The sequence below is a fragment of the Marmota monax genome, unplaced genomic scaffold, assembly GCF_021218885.2.
Source record: "Marmota monax isolate L192 unplaced genomic scaffold, Marmota_monax_Labrador192_F-V1.1 WCK01_AAM20220418_F8-fsc00128, whole genome shotgun sequence".
In the NCBI taxonomy this organism is placed as follows: domain Eukaryota; kingdom Metazoa; phylum Chordata; class Mammalia; order Rodentia; family Sciuridae; genus Marmota; species Marmota monax.
The window spans coordinates 889,193-904,588 of NW_026693452.1; the positions used below are offsets into that span (position 1 = coordinate 889,193).

General features: G+C 34.9%; 1 protein-coding gene across 2 annotated transcripts; it reads left to right on the forward strand.

The window, feature by feature from the left end:
* Nucleotides 1–1,054: 1,054 nt before the first annotated feature.
* Nucleotides 1,055–15,396, forward strand: LOC124101597 (17-beta-hydroxysteroid dehydrogenase 13). 2 transcript variants are annotated; one of them, XM_046457652.2, is made up of 7 exons: nucleotides 1,055–1,390; nucleotides 3,736–3,843; nucleotides 4,818–4,949; nucleotides 7,071–7,177; nucleotides 8,902–9,039; nucleotides 9,911–10,027; nucleotides 11,341–11,374. In XM_046457652.2, the coding sequence occupies exons 1-7, from the start codon at nucleotides 1,181–1,183 to the stop codon at nucleotides 11,357–11,359; spliced, it is 831 nt and encodes a 276-aa protein (XP_046313608.1). In that variant the 5' UTR covers nucleotides 1,055–1,180; the 3' UTR covers nucleotides 11,360–11,374. The 2 variants fall into 2 exon arrangements, with proteins under 2 accessions (XP_046313608.1, XP_046313607.1); XM_046457651.2 differs by lacking the exon at nucleotides 11,341–11,374 and adding an exon at nucleotides 15,113–15,396 and having other exon boundaries at nucleotides 1,056–1,390.

A 15,396-nucleotide genomic window follows, 5' to 3' on the forward strand; every position in this document is an offset into this window, starting at 1 on the left:
TCTGTTGTCTTAGCCTCCAGAAAAGAAAAAGTCCTTTATCATTTTAAAAGCTGAATAATATTCCATTGTGCATACCATATATATATATATATACATATATATGTACATATATGGTGTGTGTGTGTGTTTATGTATCTCATACCATTCATCTATTGATGGACAAGAGTTCTTTCACTAGGCTAGGAAGTTGCTAAAGACTGAATGTGTTCCCCTCAAATTCATATGTTGAAAGCATAACCCCCATGTGATAGTAGTATGAATAGGACCTTTTGAAGGTGATTAGATCATGAGGACTTGGCCAGTAGGATGAGGCCCTTAGAAAGTGAACATAGAGAGTTCCTTTCCTCTTTCTGCCTTGTGAGATCATAGTGAAAAGAAAGCAGTCTATAAACCAGAAAGCCAGTCCTCACTAGACATAGACTCTTCTGGAACCTAACATTTCCTCAATCTTGGACTTCAGAGCCTCCAAAACAGTGAGAAATAATTTTTTACTGCTTATAAGCCAACATAAGTTTATGTAATTTGTTAAAGTTACCTGAACTAAAACAGATGTCAGATATCAAGACTTCTAACACCTGGTTAAATGATCTTTCAAATATCATAATAAAGGGAACTGATTGTCTTACATAACCTAAAATCTCCCTCAACCTCAGAAGTTTTTCTGAGAAATGAAAATCATATGTAAGATGATTAGCTAGCTGAAATATAGTATTAATGCTGAAATTTTGTGAATAACATCAAAACCACTACATTTCACTGACCCATGTTTTAATTTCTGAGATAATGATCTTACTTTCTCCTTTTCTCTTCTGAAAAAATAAATACACACACACACACACACACACACACTCAATTTACAGAGAGATACCAGGCTATTATCTTTCACCTCTAAAATTACTTCTAGAGGTTAAATTTCATGTTGAAACATGGTACACAACAGCTCTAAGACAAACATGACCAAAGATCATTTTCCCTTGATCTGTGCTAAGCTTTTGCTAGCAACTGGCATCACTTCAAAAACTCAAGAGGTGGCTCTGACTCATCAGAACACAAAAGCCTTCCTCATCTAGCTCTGCTGTCGACACCTGGGCACACAGGTCTTCACTGGTGCTCTGTGCAGAGGCCATCTCATTCTGAGGACTACACAAAGATAGCCAGAGGAAGAGGGTAGAGCTAAGCCATGAACATTGTCTTGGATATCCTCCTGCTTCTGGTCACCATCATCTACTCCTACTTGGAGTCATTGGTGAAGTTTTTCCTTCCCCGAAGGAGAAAATCTGTGGCTGGAGAGATTGTTCTCATTACCGGAGCTGGGCATGGAATAGGCAGGCTGACTGCCTATGAATTTGCAAAGCGGAAAAGCAGACTGGTTCTTTGGGATATTAATAAGGTAATGGATGTAATGCCAAATCTTTTAAACTCACAAAGTAGGACTCATATTTTATTTCTTGATTTAGCATTGCTTATCTTCATATTTCTCTTATGAGAGTTGGTTAAATTTTCTGGAGTTTATTATACATTTGCATCAGGTTGATTATATGAAGGGAACATAATTAAGACCCGAGCAGTGATTTTTTTGAAAGTAAGGTCATTATGCACAGTATAACAAAAAACATAGAGCCAGGATCATTCCAAGCTGCTTAAATTAGCCAAGTCACAAGTTCTCTCTGTCTCAGCCTTCTTAAATCTGAAATGGGGATAATACCTTAGGGGTATCAAGAACCATAGCAAATTATAGCTAAGGGCCAAATCTATCCTGTGACAGCCTAGGCTAAGAATAATATTAACACTTCTAAAGGGTTATCAAAATAAAACCCAAAGAAACAAAGAAGAACATGCTACTGAAACCCTTAGTGCCTCCTGTCTCACACACATACTCTTAAAATATTCACTCTTAGGCCTGTTGAGGAAAAATGTTGCCAACTCCTAGACAAGAGCATTAAGTATGTATTTTAAGTGCCTAGAATAATGCCTAGCACATGGTTAGCATTAGATATGTTAAATAAAATCTAAGTGCAGGGAGTCAAGATTTCTCTTGGATATTCATATTTCTCTTGTATTCTTGTTTGTAAATGCTATCTTAACTACCTCCCCAAAATCTGAAATAACTGAGGTTGTATATGGTTTTCCCTAAACTCATAAATTCTCATAAAATCATGAATATATGTACCAAAAAAATTTAAGATTGGAAAACTTGCAAAATTTTTTTGAAAACCAGATCTTCCACCAATCACAATGAGATTTAAATTGCCATTAAATTATTACTCTCATGTTCCTTGCCATCATGTCTAGTTGACACCTATTTTCCTAGGGACTTTGAAAATATCTCCTGAACTTTAGGAACTAATTCTTCTCTGGTTCTTTCTGGATAGTGAAGAATAACTTTCAAGAAAAAGTTGGTATTTCCTTACTTAACAGATAGGAGCATTTGTATATTAGATGAAAACGATTTGACATATGAAAATGACTTGGCATGAATTTGATCGTTGAAGAAATTCCAATAAACTTTCTAGATTAGGACAAGAATTTACAAATTGAGAAAATTGTTATCTGCTTTTCTCAGGCATTTATTTCATAAATCCATGAAAATTTAACCTTTGGATCTCTTTCCAGATATGTCTTTTTGGAGAGAGGACTATATCTATTACTTTTTTTTTTTCAATTTTAACATTTCCAGTGACAAGGCAAACATAAAATTAGAAAGAAGTTATTTAAAAAGGACTTAAGGTTCTGCCTGAATGATGGGTAACCCAACCTTGTAAAATTCTCTGCAAATCCTTGAATTTTATGGTTAAATATTAAAATATTAAATGACTTGCTCTAAGGCTATCGGGTGTAATTCAGTTTTCATTTAGTCAAGGACCAACTGGGTTTTTGTCATAGCTGGTTTCTTTTGCCTTCCAAGATGAGAGGCAAGTTTGGCCCTTGTTCCATCGAAACTGCTGCTTTAGGAACACAGTGAAAAGAGGAGCTCACAATGCACACTGAAGCTGCAAATGAAGCATGCATTTCATTTATAAAAAGACAAGGCACCACATTTTGCAGTGCTCTAGCTCAATGATATAACTCAAGAATTTTTTCTTCATCAAAGTATCGGATGAAAGCTCTGGTTACTAATGCTGCTTATGACCTTGAATCTACAGACAGAATGGAGAATTACATAGTCCTCCATGCACTCTGGCAGTGAGCAAGCTACCTGCTGAAGCTGAAGTCAGTGACTCTCCTGACCCATCCCCCTTTTACTCTTCTGCAACCCCTCAAAAGGCTAATTGAAAGGACACTGGCTTTGCTACAATAGTCCTGGGCTCTTTAAAGACTGTTCTTTGGGATTTCAGGCTGCTGCTCCAGGGTTTACCCCAAATCATGAAATACAGAGAATGCAGGGGAGGCAGTGCTGGTAAAGGAAAACCAGCCACCATTCCCTCAGGGATGAACCCAAATAATGGAGGAAAGAACTTTGACATGTCCTCACCTCTTTACCACAGAGAATAGTTTATAAATTGTGAGGGGAAAAGTATAATTTTTAAAAACATATAACCGTCTCTATAAAAGTCAGCAGATGTTAAATCTTGAGGAGAATTCTAATTTTTCAGAAATGCAAGCAAACAATCTCTCTCAAGAGGTTTCTTAAAAATAAGGAGGTACACTGGATGTGAATTTTAATATTTTTAAAAATTTTCTTGTCCAGTGCTTTTTCTTCCACTCTTTCCTGAATATTTTTCCCCCCAATTACAGCATGGTGTTGAGGAAACTGCAACTGAATGTCAAAAATTAGGGGCCACTGTGCATGCATTTGTGGTCGACTGCAGTAGCCGAGAGGAGATTTACAGCTCCATGAATCAGGTGAGACAGCTCCTGTGACTTCAGGTCACACATTTTGTTATCAATGGCCCCTGACATGCAAAATAAAAGGTACTTCATGACTGATTTAAATTAGACTTTACTGCCAAATGAAGTAATGTGACAAAAGAAGGATATGTACGCTTTTTTTGTTCTAGAGAAGCCACTCAACTCTGCTCATTATGATGGTTTCATATTGTGGTTTGATTTCATTCTGATCAGAAGTTTGAGCAGTGGCGCAGAGTAACTGACAAAAGGTTTATCAGTAGGAAAAATGGATTACTTGCTAGTTTTCAGTCCTGGTATTTTTGCAGTAATTTTTCTTCCTTTAATATTTCCTTTGTAAGATTTTAAAATTGTAGTTATCATTTACTCTAGTAAGGAAAATGTAATAATAGTTATAATAATTCTAGGACTGGAGTTGCAGCTCAGTGGTAGAGCCTTGAGTTCAATCCCCAGTTTGAAAAAAAAAAAAAAACGTTATAACAAATTTTAAAAGAACAAATATCAAGTACACACAATGAACCTAACACTTCAATAAACTACTGTATTCTTTAAGTTAGTTTAGTTCAGTGGTTCTATTAATCTCATTTTGTAGATAAGCTAATTAAGGCTCAAGGAGGTTAATCCAGACAAAGATCATGTAGTTGTAGGTGGTGGAACTGTGATAACTCAATCAGCACTTGAAAAATATGTAATCAGAACTTATATATCAATTTATCAACACAAATATTAAATTTACCTTATTGATAAGATTTCAAAATCCCATTATGTATTGGTACTAAAATTTAGATGTTTAAAAGAATTTTAGCCCACATTTATGAAAGTTTTGCCTTTGCATCTATTATTTGAACTAGAAGCTTTTTCATGCCTAAACTCTGAGACATCACTTAGTAGAATAAAAAATATGGATGATATCAGCCCCAAAACTTTTGAGTTTGTATAACTCAACTGATGTGTCCTTTCCATTGTAAAAGATAAAGAAAGAAGTGGGTGATGTAACCATCGTGGTGAATAATGCTGGAGCAATATATCCAGCTGATCTTCTTAGTACCAAGGATGAGGAAATTACCAAAACATTTGAAGTCAACATCCTGGGACATTTTTGGGTGAGTATAATCAGAAATATTTCTGATCTGTGCACATCTGTATGCCTTCATTGAAGACACATGGAGTTCATAATTGAGTTCACACATCTGGGTGTGGGAAACACACCAAATCTTTTTCTTAAACCAGGAATTATCAAGTTTGCTTGGTAAGAGCCACAGTCTCTGACGGAAGGTTAGAGTTCAATTGGTCACAACACACCAGAATATAAGCCACTTGATCTGTCTTATCCACCAGTATTGAATACACAGTTGTCAAGTACCAGGTCCTTATCAAATATTTGTGGAGCTTTGTTGAGGGTCAGTCATCAGTAGATGTCTTTTCAAACCTCTAGAGGAAATATACAACTGAAAAGACATCAAAGAAAGTACTTAAATGTATACAGCAGTTTGGGACACTTCTGGGTAGGACTCTGAGATAAGTTCCAGACCCATGGAATGCTAAAATTTAGAAATACAGCTTGCTGGGTGAGGTGGTGCATGCCTATAATCCCTGCTACTCAGGAGGCTTAGGCAAGAGGATCAAAAGTTCAAGGCCAGCCTGCACTACCTAGTGAGATCCTGTTTCAAAATAAGATGTGTTTTCAAACTAGAAAAATAAAATAAAATGTGTTTTCAAAGGGGGTGGATATGCAGCTCAATGGTATAGCACTTGTCTAGAATGTGTCAAGGCCCTGGGTTAAATGTCCAGCACAAAAAGAAGGAAAGAAAGGAAAGAAGAAAAGAAAGGATGGGAAGGAGAGAAAGAAGCTCAAGAAACCTCTTATAATTCGTTAGTTTTGTGGGAAACTAAAATATGAATTTCAACCGCCTTTGTGGAAAGCATTTATATGAATCAATCTTCCAGGCCTACTATTAGTGTAGAACCTAGGGCAAATCTGGATTCTTGAAGACAGAAAAGAGATGCCTCCCTTTACCTTTCCCAGCCCCTCACACATGCCAATATGAATTGATGATCATGCCCACAAAACTACCCAGAGACCCATACATTAGCTATCTATAGCTGCATAACAAAACTCAGAAGTTTGAGCAACAATAAGCATTCATTATCTCCTCATACTTTCTATGGGTCCACAATTTCTAAGTGGCTTGGTTTAGTAGTTTTAGCCTAATAAATTTACATAGGGTCTATGGGGTAGGATTATAAAATATTATTGATATTTTTCACAAAACAGTAAGGTTTGGAGGGAAAAAGAAAGGCTTTTTGTTTCCTATAACATGGACGTATAATACTATATATGTATTACAGATTTAGTATATTGTAGTATATATATATATATATATATATATATATATATATATATATATATATATATATTACTAAATATAATTTCTATAATATTACAAATAGGAAGATGCTGAATCTACTCATATCTTATAACAGTTTGGGTCTCCATATGACTCTTAGTTCATTCTTCTCAACTGTTTGACAGGTACAAAAGATTTCAACTCTTGTAATTATAATGATGAATCCCCAATCAAAATTACAAAGATTACCAGATTACCATAGGGATTTACCATAGGGATTACCAGATTACCATAGGGATTTCTTTCAATTCTGAAGACTGAATTTCTCCCTTAATCAAGAGGCTGGAGGTATAAGTCTATGGCACACTGCTTACCTACCATTCATGAGGTCTTGAGTTCTATCTCCACTGGAAAAATACTGAAATAATAATAACATTGTTTAGATGACATATCCAAAAAGGAACTAGTGTGTTTGTGTGTGTGTGTGTGTGTGTTTTCACACATGCACACATGCATATATGTATTCTGGAGAGAAGAAAGGGGAATATTGAGGTGTGTTCCTAGCAGATGATAGACAAGGTTCAGTGTTTAATGCCAGCTAAAAACCAATACAAGCTTATCTTTTTCATTTCTCTCATTTTGTAGAAATTGTCATAAAATGTTGCAATTATTTTATTTCATTGGAAAGTTCTCTCAAATGCCATTCTCTTTTTGTGGTCTGGGCATGGAATCCAGGGCCTCACACATGCTGGGTATGCACTCTACCACTGAGCCACATCCCCAGTCTGCCCTTATGTCTTAACAAAAATAAGATGACCTGATTTAGAAACCTAATGCCTCTATCATTGTTTCTCTTCTTTCTACATTGGCATTAAGATCATAAAAGCACTTCTTCCTTCAATGATAAAGAGAAATTACGGCCACATTGTCACAGTGGCTTCAGTGTGTGGCCATGGAGTAATTCCCTATCTTATCCCATATTGGTAAGTATTACTTGCCAGCAGTGCTATGTATTTCTGTACTTTTGAGTGATTATTAGTCTTTGAATTTCAATGCTCACAGCACAGTAATTTGGAGTTGCAGAATTTGAAAAGTAAGTTAGAATAATTTTTTTAATGATTGTAATTTTATTTTAAATATCTTTGAAAATTCCTCTATAGAGTAATGTAAGAAAGTAGAAATACCAAGTATATTTCCATAACTTCCTGGAATAAAGAGATGTTGATAGAAGAAATCAGAAACACATAGCATAAGAAACAAAATATACAGAAGTTAAAACGAATGCAAATCTATGGCATGGCATGTCTGTCCAAGATAAGCCAACCACAGCGGACTCTGCATCAAAACATTTTCCAGTGGGTGTTTGAATAGTGAAAGTTCATTTGTGCATGTGTGTGTGCTCACGTGTGGTAGAGAGGCCTCCACCTGAGTAAAAACAATGCAAACACCACACCCCCAGGCTCTATTAAGGACATAAAAAAAAGGAAGTAGGAGGCCTTCAGCATATACTGTTTGCAAGATATCTTTCCTTGTATACTCTGTAATGGTATCTCCCTTTCTTACTTCAGCTTTACATTAACCTCAGAAAAATCTCTACCAACACATGAGTATCAATGGGTAGGTGTGTGGGTTGGCAGTTAGTTGATCTATTATTTACTTATATATACACATTCAAGGTTAAATGAGTCAAGAACCAAATTCTCTCTGACACTGAATGCAGTCACAGATACAGTTAAATTTCAACATAGGGTAGATTGCTATTATACACACATATGGCTGTTCCAATCTTCCTTGATCATCTTAAAATGCAAATAAGAATTTCACAGATTAAACATTTCTGTTGTTTTAATATTTAGAAATGCAGAAACTCAATGTAATAATAGTTTTTCTTTCATTCTCCTTGGAGAAAACAACCATTATCTAACATTACTGTTTTTATGTGTCACCTTGGCCAAAAGCATTTATATAATTAATACTTAAATAAATCTACATAATACTTAAATAAATCTACATAGATAAAGCATACATATGGTAGGTACTTTATTGAATCTTTAAGACAACCTATATTTTAATATCTTCATTTCAAAAATCAGAAAAGAAAAAAAAAGATAAAGACATGTGCTGAGATGACAAAGTGGCACCAGTGTCAAGAGGGAAACTATCAGGTCAGTCATCAAAAGCAGAAAAACATTCGGAGTCCCACAGAAGTTTGTCCAAACAGATATTAGTTTTGCAGTATTTCTAAATATGTTTTTCATGATTGGTATTTTCTAAATAAAATAATAATAATAATAAAAACTGATTAGAAAACATTTTGAAGATTGAATGGAAAAATGCTATATGTAGGGTGGAAAAGTGAGCATTGGGCCAGCCAATAAAGTTATAATTGTTCTTTTGTTATGGTTGCTAGTTAAGAAACTGGGCACAGGGACCAAGGATAGAGCACACACTTAGAATGAGCAAGGCTTTGGGTTCAAATACCCAGCAACAAAAAAGAAAAAGGCAATTTGGTACATTCAGAATTCTGTTTAAACATATATGAAAATGTAAATGAAACTTAATGACCATTCATCCTCTCAGAAAAATCACAAGGAGACGATTTGGGGGATTTGATTTCTTGTTCTCAAATCAAATGATTCTGCTTTCTTACAGATGGCTGACTGTCTTGCTCTCTTTTAGCTGATGATGGTTGGTTATTCTCTTACAGTTCCAGCAAATTTGCGGCTGTTGGCTTTCACAGGGCTCTGACAGCAGAACTTGAAACCTTGGGGAAAACTGGTATCAAAACCTCATGTCTCTGCCCAGTTTTTGTGGATACTGGGTTCACCAAAAACCCAAGCACAAGGTAAAGTCAAAATCAAGTTAGGATGGGAATATGGCATGAGAAATTGATATGAAAACTATCTGAGAAACTTTTTAAGTTGGTTAATTAAGAAAATGGGAGGTTCCTTTTAAATTGTTTTATTACCTTTAAGTTTTGCTTTGAAGTTAAACAAATAAAGGGGGGCAAAACAAATTAGGGACTAGCAGGCGTGATCAGATTCCAATTAATTAGGCAACTGGTATTTATTTGTGTCCAGCAAAAAGGTGAATACACACCTGGGTGCCAAGAGTGAGCAGGAGTGGGGAGGGGTGGGTTAGTGAGGCACACTTAAGGTAATGGAGAAAGCCTTCTCTCCTGGAAACCACACCTCCACATTGAATTATACCTAATATCCCCTTTCCCAATAGTGGGTCATCCTCCACAAATACAGTATGGAAAGGTAAGGCTATGTGCCAGTTTTATGCTGTCCACAGCAGTGGCCACAGAACTAACATATTCTTCTTTGTTCTCTGGCTCCTCTATTCCTTACCATCTAAGACTTCTCTGTCATTTTGGTATTTATACTGTGTGAGCTAAGAAATACACCTACTAGATATGAAAAAATATAAGATTGTATTAACAAAATATCAACATGAGATGTGTGGGAAAGAGGGAAGTGACATTTGTGTGGTAGAACCTGGAACATTTTAAAACCTAATTCTAATTTTGGTGAAAGGATCTATTAATTTGTCTATCTTCATTAATGAAAAACATTGAAACTAGGGGCCTGAGGTTTAGCTCAGTGGTAAAGCACTTGCTTAGCCACACACATGAGGCCTTGGACTCAATCCCTAGCACTTAAATAAATAAATCTTTTTAAAAATGAAAATAAACTTTTTCTTTTTAATCACAGATTATGGCCTGTATTAGAGACAGATGAAGTTGCAAGAAGTCTGATAGATGGAATACTTACTAATAAGAAAATGATTTTTGTTCCATCATATATTGGTATTTCTCTAATACTGGAAAAGTAAGTACAGCACAGAACACCTAAAACACAAATGGACTATTTGTACTCCTTGTCCATAGGACTATACTATTGACAATCTTTCAGTTGTAAAAGTTGTTATGGAGACTCTCCACTCCTGGGATGAACATTTAAGTTTTCCCTCTTTTTTTCTCACTCATTTCAAAAATAGAAAATGATTCCTTTTCTCTACCATCTCTGGCCAATCTTTGCTAAAGACTATTCAAACAGAAGGAAAGACAGTTTTAAAAGCACATAATATAGTGAAGTAGTTAATAAAAGCTCTGTGTTTTAAAAATCTGCTGAGATGTTGTTGGAGATTGCATTGATCTTCAACTATAGACCAACTGGAGGAGAAATGACATAATAACACTATTGATTTCATCCAATCCAAGAACACAATCTATCTTTCTTGTTTTGTTTTGTTTTCTTCAAATCCTTAGACAAGGGGCTGGGGTTGTGGCTCAGTAGTAGAGCGTTCACTTAGCATGCATGAGGCACTGGGTTCAATCCTCAGCACCACATAAATGTAAAATAAAGATATTGCGTCCACCTAAAACTAAAAAGTAAGTATTTTTTAAAAATCCTTAGGCAGAGTTTTGCAGTTTCAGGTTTTTCACATCTTTCCTCAGATTTATCCCAAGTATTGCAAATGGCATGTTTAAATTTTTTTCTTTCTCCATTGTTTGTTGCTAGCACATATTTCATTTTTGCATTTCATTCTTGTACTCTATAACCTTGCTAAACTAACTTGTTAAACTCACTGATCTTTTGTAGATTCTATCAGATTTTTTATACAATCATTGAAAAAGAAATTTTTATTTCTCCCTTTACATGATTTTAATTCTTTTTCTTGCCATTTTTCTTTTATAACTTTATTTTATTTATTTATATGTGGGACTGGGGATCAAATCCAGGGCCTTGCACGTGCGAGGCGGAGTACTACTACTGAGCCATTATCCCAGCCCCTCTTGTCTTGTTATACTGACTAGAATCTCCAGTTCAATTCAGTGTTGAATAGAACTAGAGAGAGCATGCATCTAAGTGTTCTTCCTGATTTTAAGAGGAAAATGTTCAGCCTTTCACTATTGTATATGATGTTAGCTATAAATTATTTTTTATCACAGGTGCTCTGGTTTCAGATTGAGGGATTTCCCTTCTTTTACTACTTTGACAAAAATTTTGTCAAATGATTTTTCTGAATATATAGAGAAGTTCTTATGATATTTCCATTTTAGTTTAATATTATGAATTACATTGATTCATTCTAAAAGATAAACCAATTCTATCTTGTACTGTGTTTGATTTTATACCAGGGTAATACTGACCTCATAGAGTGAACTGGAGAGCATTCCCACCTCTATTTTCTGGAATACTTTTTGTGGTATTGTATTATTTCCTCTGTAAACATTTGGTAGAATTCACCAGCAAAAGTACTGGGCCTATAATTTTCATAGAGGGAATAGTTTGTAATTACAATTCTAATTTCTTTAATACCATAGGAATTTGGGGGCTACTTATTTATTCTTGGTAATGTGTCTTTCATGGAATTTTTTCCATTTCATCTAAGTTGTCAAAAATACTGACATAAATTTGTATATTACACTACTTTATTGTCCTTTAACTCTTTAGAATTTCTTATTCCTGGTACCTATAATTTCTGTTCCTTCTCTTCTCATAATCTAGTTAGAAGTCCACTTTATTGATCTCTTCAAAAAACTTGTGTTTGGTTTAATTAATTTTTCCCATTTTTTTATGTTCTAATTAATTTCTCCTTTAATATATATAATTTGCTTCTACTTACTTTTCATTTAATTTTCTCTTTTCTAATTTCTTAATGTGGAGGAATTAATTGACTTGATACTTTATCCTTTTTATTTTATTGTGCTAGGAACACAACATGAAATCTACATCTTAACAGTTTGGTTTTTATTTTTGGGGGGGTGGGGTGATCTTTTAATAGAAATATTAAAACTAGAAACATTTCTCTAGGACTGGAATTCAAAGGAAAAAGAAAATTTTATATTAATGATATTTATATTTTAAAATACAATACATAAAATAAAATACATAAAAATATAAAACATAAGCCATGGTTTTAAAAAAGTGTAAATGTGACAATATCAGTGTTATAAGCAATAGAGGAAAACTAAGAGTCTACCCACTCAAATGAGATGATGAAAGCCATATTACTTTAATTGGTTAATATTTCTCTGATGTGTCATAATGATGAGAAAATCACACCATTTAATTATTAATATCTCATAAGAAAGGTCAGTTAGATTCAGACAATTGATTTTTGGGGAAGATGAACCCAAACCATCTAGGAAAAGTCAATTCTTTCTGTGTGTGCCAAATACCTGTGAATAGGACATATTATCTAATATAAACTTCACAGTAATCCTTCAGGGCCAAATAATTATTATTCCTCTTACAGGTTCAGAAATTGGGGCTCAGAAAGGTCACATAAGTGGTCCCAGGCTCAGACCTGATGAGGGGAAAAAGTGAAATTCAAGTTGAAATCAGGCCTCATCACCCATGCTAGAAGGCTTTTCCCACTCCTCAGGATTCCTGGCCTTCAGCCCTTCGCTTCAAGCTACCTCTAGATGAAAAGATACTGTGCTAAGACACTGAATACCTACATCAGGATTTTAGTCCTCTTCAGTAAGACTCAATTTATCAACAACTGGAGCAAACTCAAAAGCTACATTTTTGGATAATACTAGTACAATCACCCAGAGTGGGTCCCCCTAAGTGGGAAGAATTGGCACAACAGTAACTCCCTCACTCTGACAACCAGTGCTAAATAGATTTATAAATGTACATTACACTGGTATTGATCATAGATACAATGTTGCACTTCAGATCTCTAGAGTTTATGCTATTTTTTTTATACTAGGGATTGAATCCAGGGGTGTTTTACCACTGAGCTATATCCCCAGTCTTTTTCTTTTTATTTATTTCATCCTTCCTTTCTTCCTTTCTTTGTTTTTGAGATTTGAGACAGAGTCTTACTACATTGCTGAGAATCTCCCTAAAGTACTGAATCTGGTCTCAAACTTGTGATCCTGCCTCAGCCTTCTCAGTTGCTGGGATTACAGGTGTGCACCACCACACCCACCTAGTTTGTTCAAATATCTTGTTTGGCTAAAATTCTATTATTATTAACTCCCCATTTCTCTATCCATCAGTACCTAGAAACCACCATTGTACTGTTTGGATCTCTGAATTTGACAATTTTAGAATACCTCATATAGTGGAACTATGCAGTAGTTGCATTTCTGTGACTGGTTTATGTCTTAGAACAATGTTCTCCAGATTCATCCATGTTGTTGCATGTTATACATTTCCTTCTTTTGTGAAGCTGAATAGTATTCTATTGTGTGTGTGTGTGTGTGTGTGTGTGTGTGTGTGTGTATATATATATATATATATATATATATATATAATTTTTTTCAAAAAAAAATCATTTATTGCTATTAATTTCCCCAAATGTAGTGCTTTTGTTCTGTCCCTCAAAATTTGATACTTTTTGTTTTTATTTACATTCTGTTCAAAATATTTTCTATTTTATATTATGGACTCTTTAGAAATGTTTTTTTAGTCTCTAAATATTTGGGGAAACTTTCTAGAGATTTTTCTGCTGTTCATTTCTAATTTAATTCTATTGTATTAGCCAAATATTCTAAATTTGTTGAGATATGTTTTATATCTCCGATATGTTTCATACCAGAGATTAATATATAGTATAGATGAATATACATTGGTATATCTTGGAAAGTGTTCCAAGTACACCTGAAAAGAATAAGTATTCTGCTCTCAATGAGGGTTCTACAAATGTCAATTAGGTCAAAGTGGTTGATAGAGTTATTCGGTTTCTATAGCGCTACTGATTTTTTTTGTCTACTTGATCTCCCAATAATTGAGAGAACCCACAACCACTAGGGAGAGACTCAGATACCACCAGCTGCCACTTTCCCTTGGGGTGAAAGCAAGTGCCAAAGTCAAACTGGCTTTTGTTTCCTGCTTCTTTATAGTAGGTTTCCAGAGACCCAGGAAGGGGCTAGATGAGGCCCCTCAGAAAGTATGGTCCCCAGAGATGGACCTGTACATAAAAGCCACTGGGTTTCCCTCCCTGAATAGTTAGTCTTCTTTACGCTTACTTCCTCTTCAGAGAGACATTTTGTGAGCAGATACAACTACTAATATGAAGGTTTCTTTTCATGAGTAGTTGAAAGGCCTGCACCAGCTCTTTTCTTATCCTTGTCCTTCTCCCAGCCTCATCTCCCTTGCCCCTTTGATCCTTCCCTCATCTTCTAGCCTCCCATCCCAAGGCAGGGAATTGAATCTTTAATTAGAGAACAGTACCAAAATTCCAATATGACTTTCTTTGCAGAACACGTTATTTCTGTCTCTTTCCATTTAGTCATACTCTTTTCCTTCATTGGTCTATCAAAATTTTTCCCATCCTTGAACATACAATTGTCTTTCGAAGATTTTTTTCTGACATTCCAGCCCATGTTAACCCTCTTCATGGTTCCAGTCCTTAACTGTATGTGGCTGATATTTTTCATTGATTGTTTCAAGTTTGCTATATTAGCCTCCCCACTAAACAATAAATTCCTAAGGCACTGGATATTTTTTAAGTACTTTAGTTCATCTTTTTATAAAGTATGTAATAGATACTCAGTTTCTACTTAAGGAGAGGTGGAGAAATGGATGGAGTGTGTTCTTGTGCTGTCTGTCTATATGGTCTTGACATCAAGATTAAGCAACAGTTTCAGCAATGAGTTCAGATCTTCAGTTTTAGATCATCAAAGATATAAGATCTCATACAATTTTACGTAAGATGAGAGGGTGAGAAGAGTGTTTTTTATGTTCAGTGTTTTCTTTATGTTTGCCTGCAATATGGACTACTAATGCTAAAAGACACACAAAAGAGAGGGGCACTAAGAAAGAGAAGAAAATTAAATACAAGCTAGATAACTCAATGGTCAGGCCATTTTAACTAACAACAAACAAATGACTTTGGAGTCAGTGATTTTTAAACTAAATTTTTGTTTTCTTCTTCTTTTTTTTTTAATGTAGGTTTCTTCCTGAACGTGCCTTGGCAGCTTTAAGTCGTATACAGAATATACAATTTGAAGCAGTGGTTGGTCACAAAACCAGAATGAAATGATGTATGACAAAGATGTATGCACATTTATGATGTGAATCTAAGCACAGAGTCAATGCTTCAAAGCGTTCTTTCACATTTTCCAGTGATGTTTATATTAAAAACATTGATTTGGCACTAGCAGCAAAACTAATTGCCTTTCTATGTCTCAAAACTAGAGAACTGTGAGAAATAAATTTCTACTGTTTACAAATAA

What these genes read in the sequence shown, in the direction of transcription:
- LOC124101597 (XM_046457651.2), top strand. Translation starts at nt 1,181, where the DNA reads ATGAACATTGTCTTGGATATCCTCCTGCTTCTGGTCACCATCATCTAC. An exon ending in TTTACAGCTCCATGAATCAG is followed by an intron (nt 3,844 to 4,817) that starts GTGAGACAGCTC and finishes CCATTGTAAAAG; the next exon opens with ATAAAGAAAGAAGTGGGTGA. An exon ending in CCCTATCTTATCCCATATTG is followed by an intron (nt 7,178 to 8,901) that starts GTAAGTATTACT and finishes ATTCTCTTACAG; the next exon opens with TTCCAGCAAATTTGCGGCTG.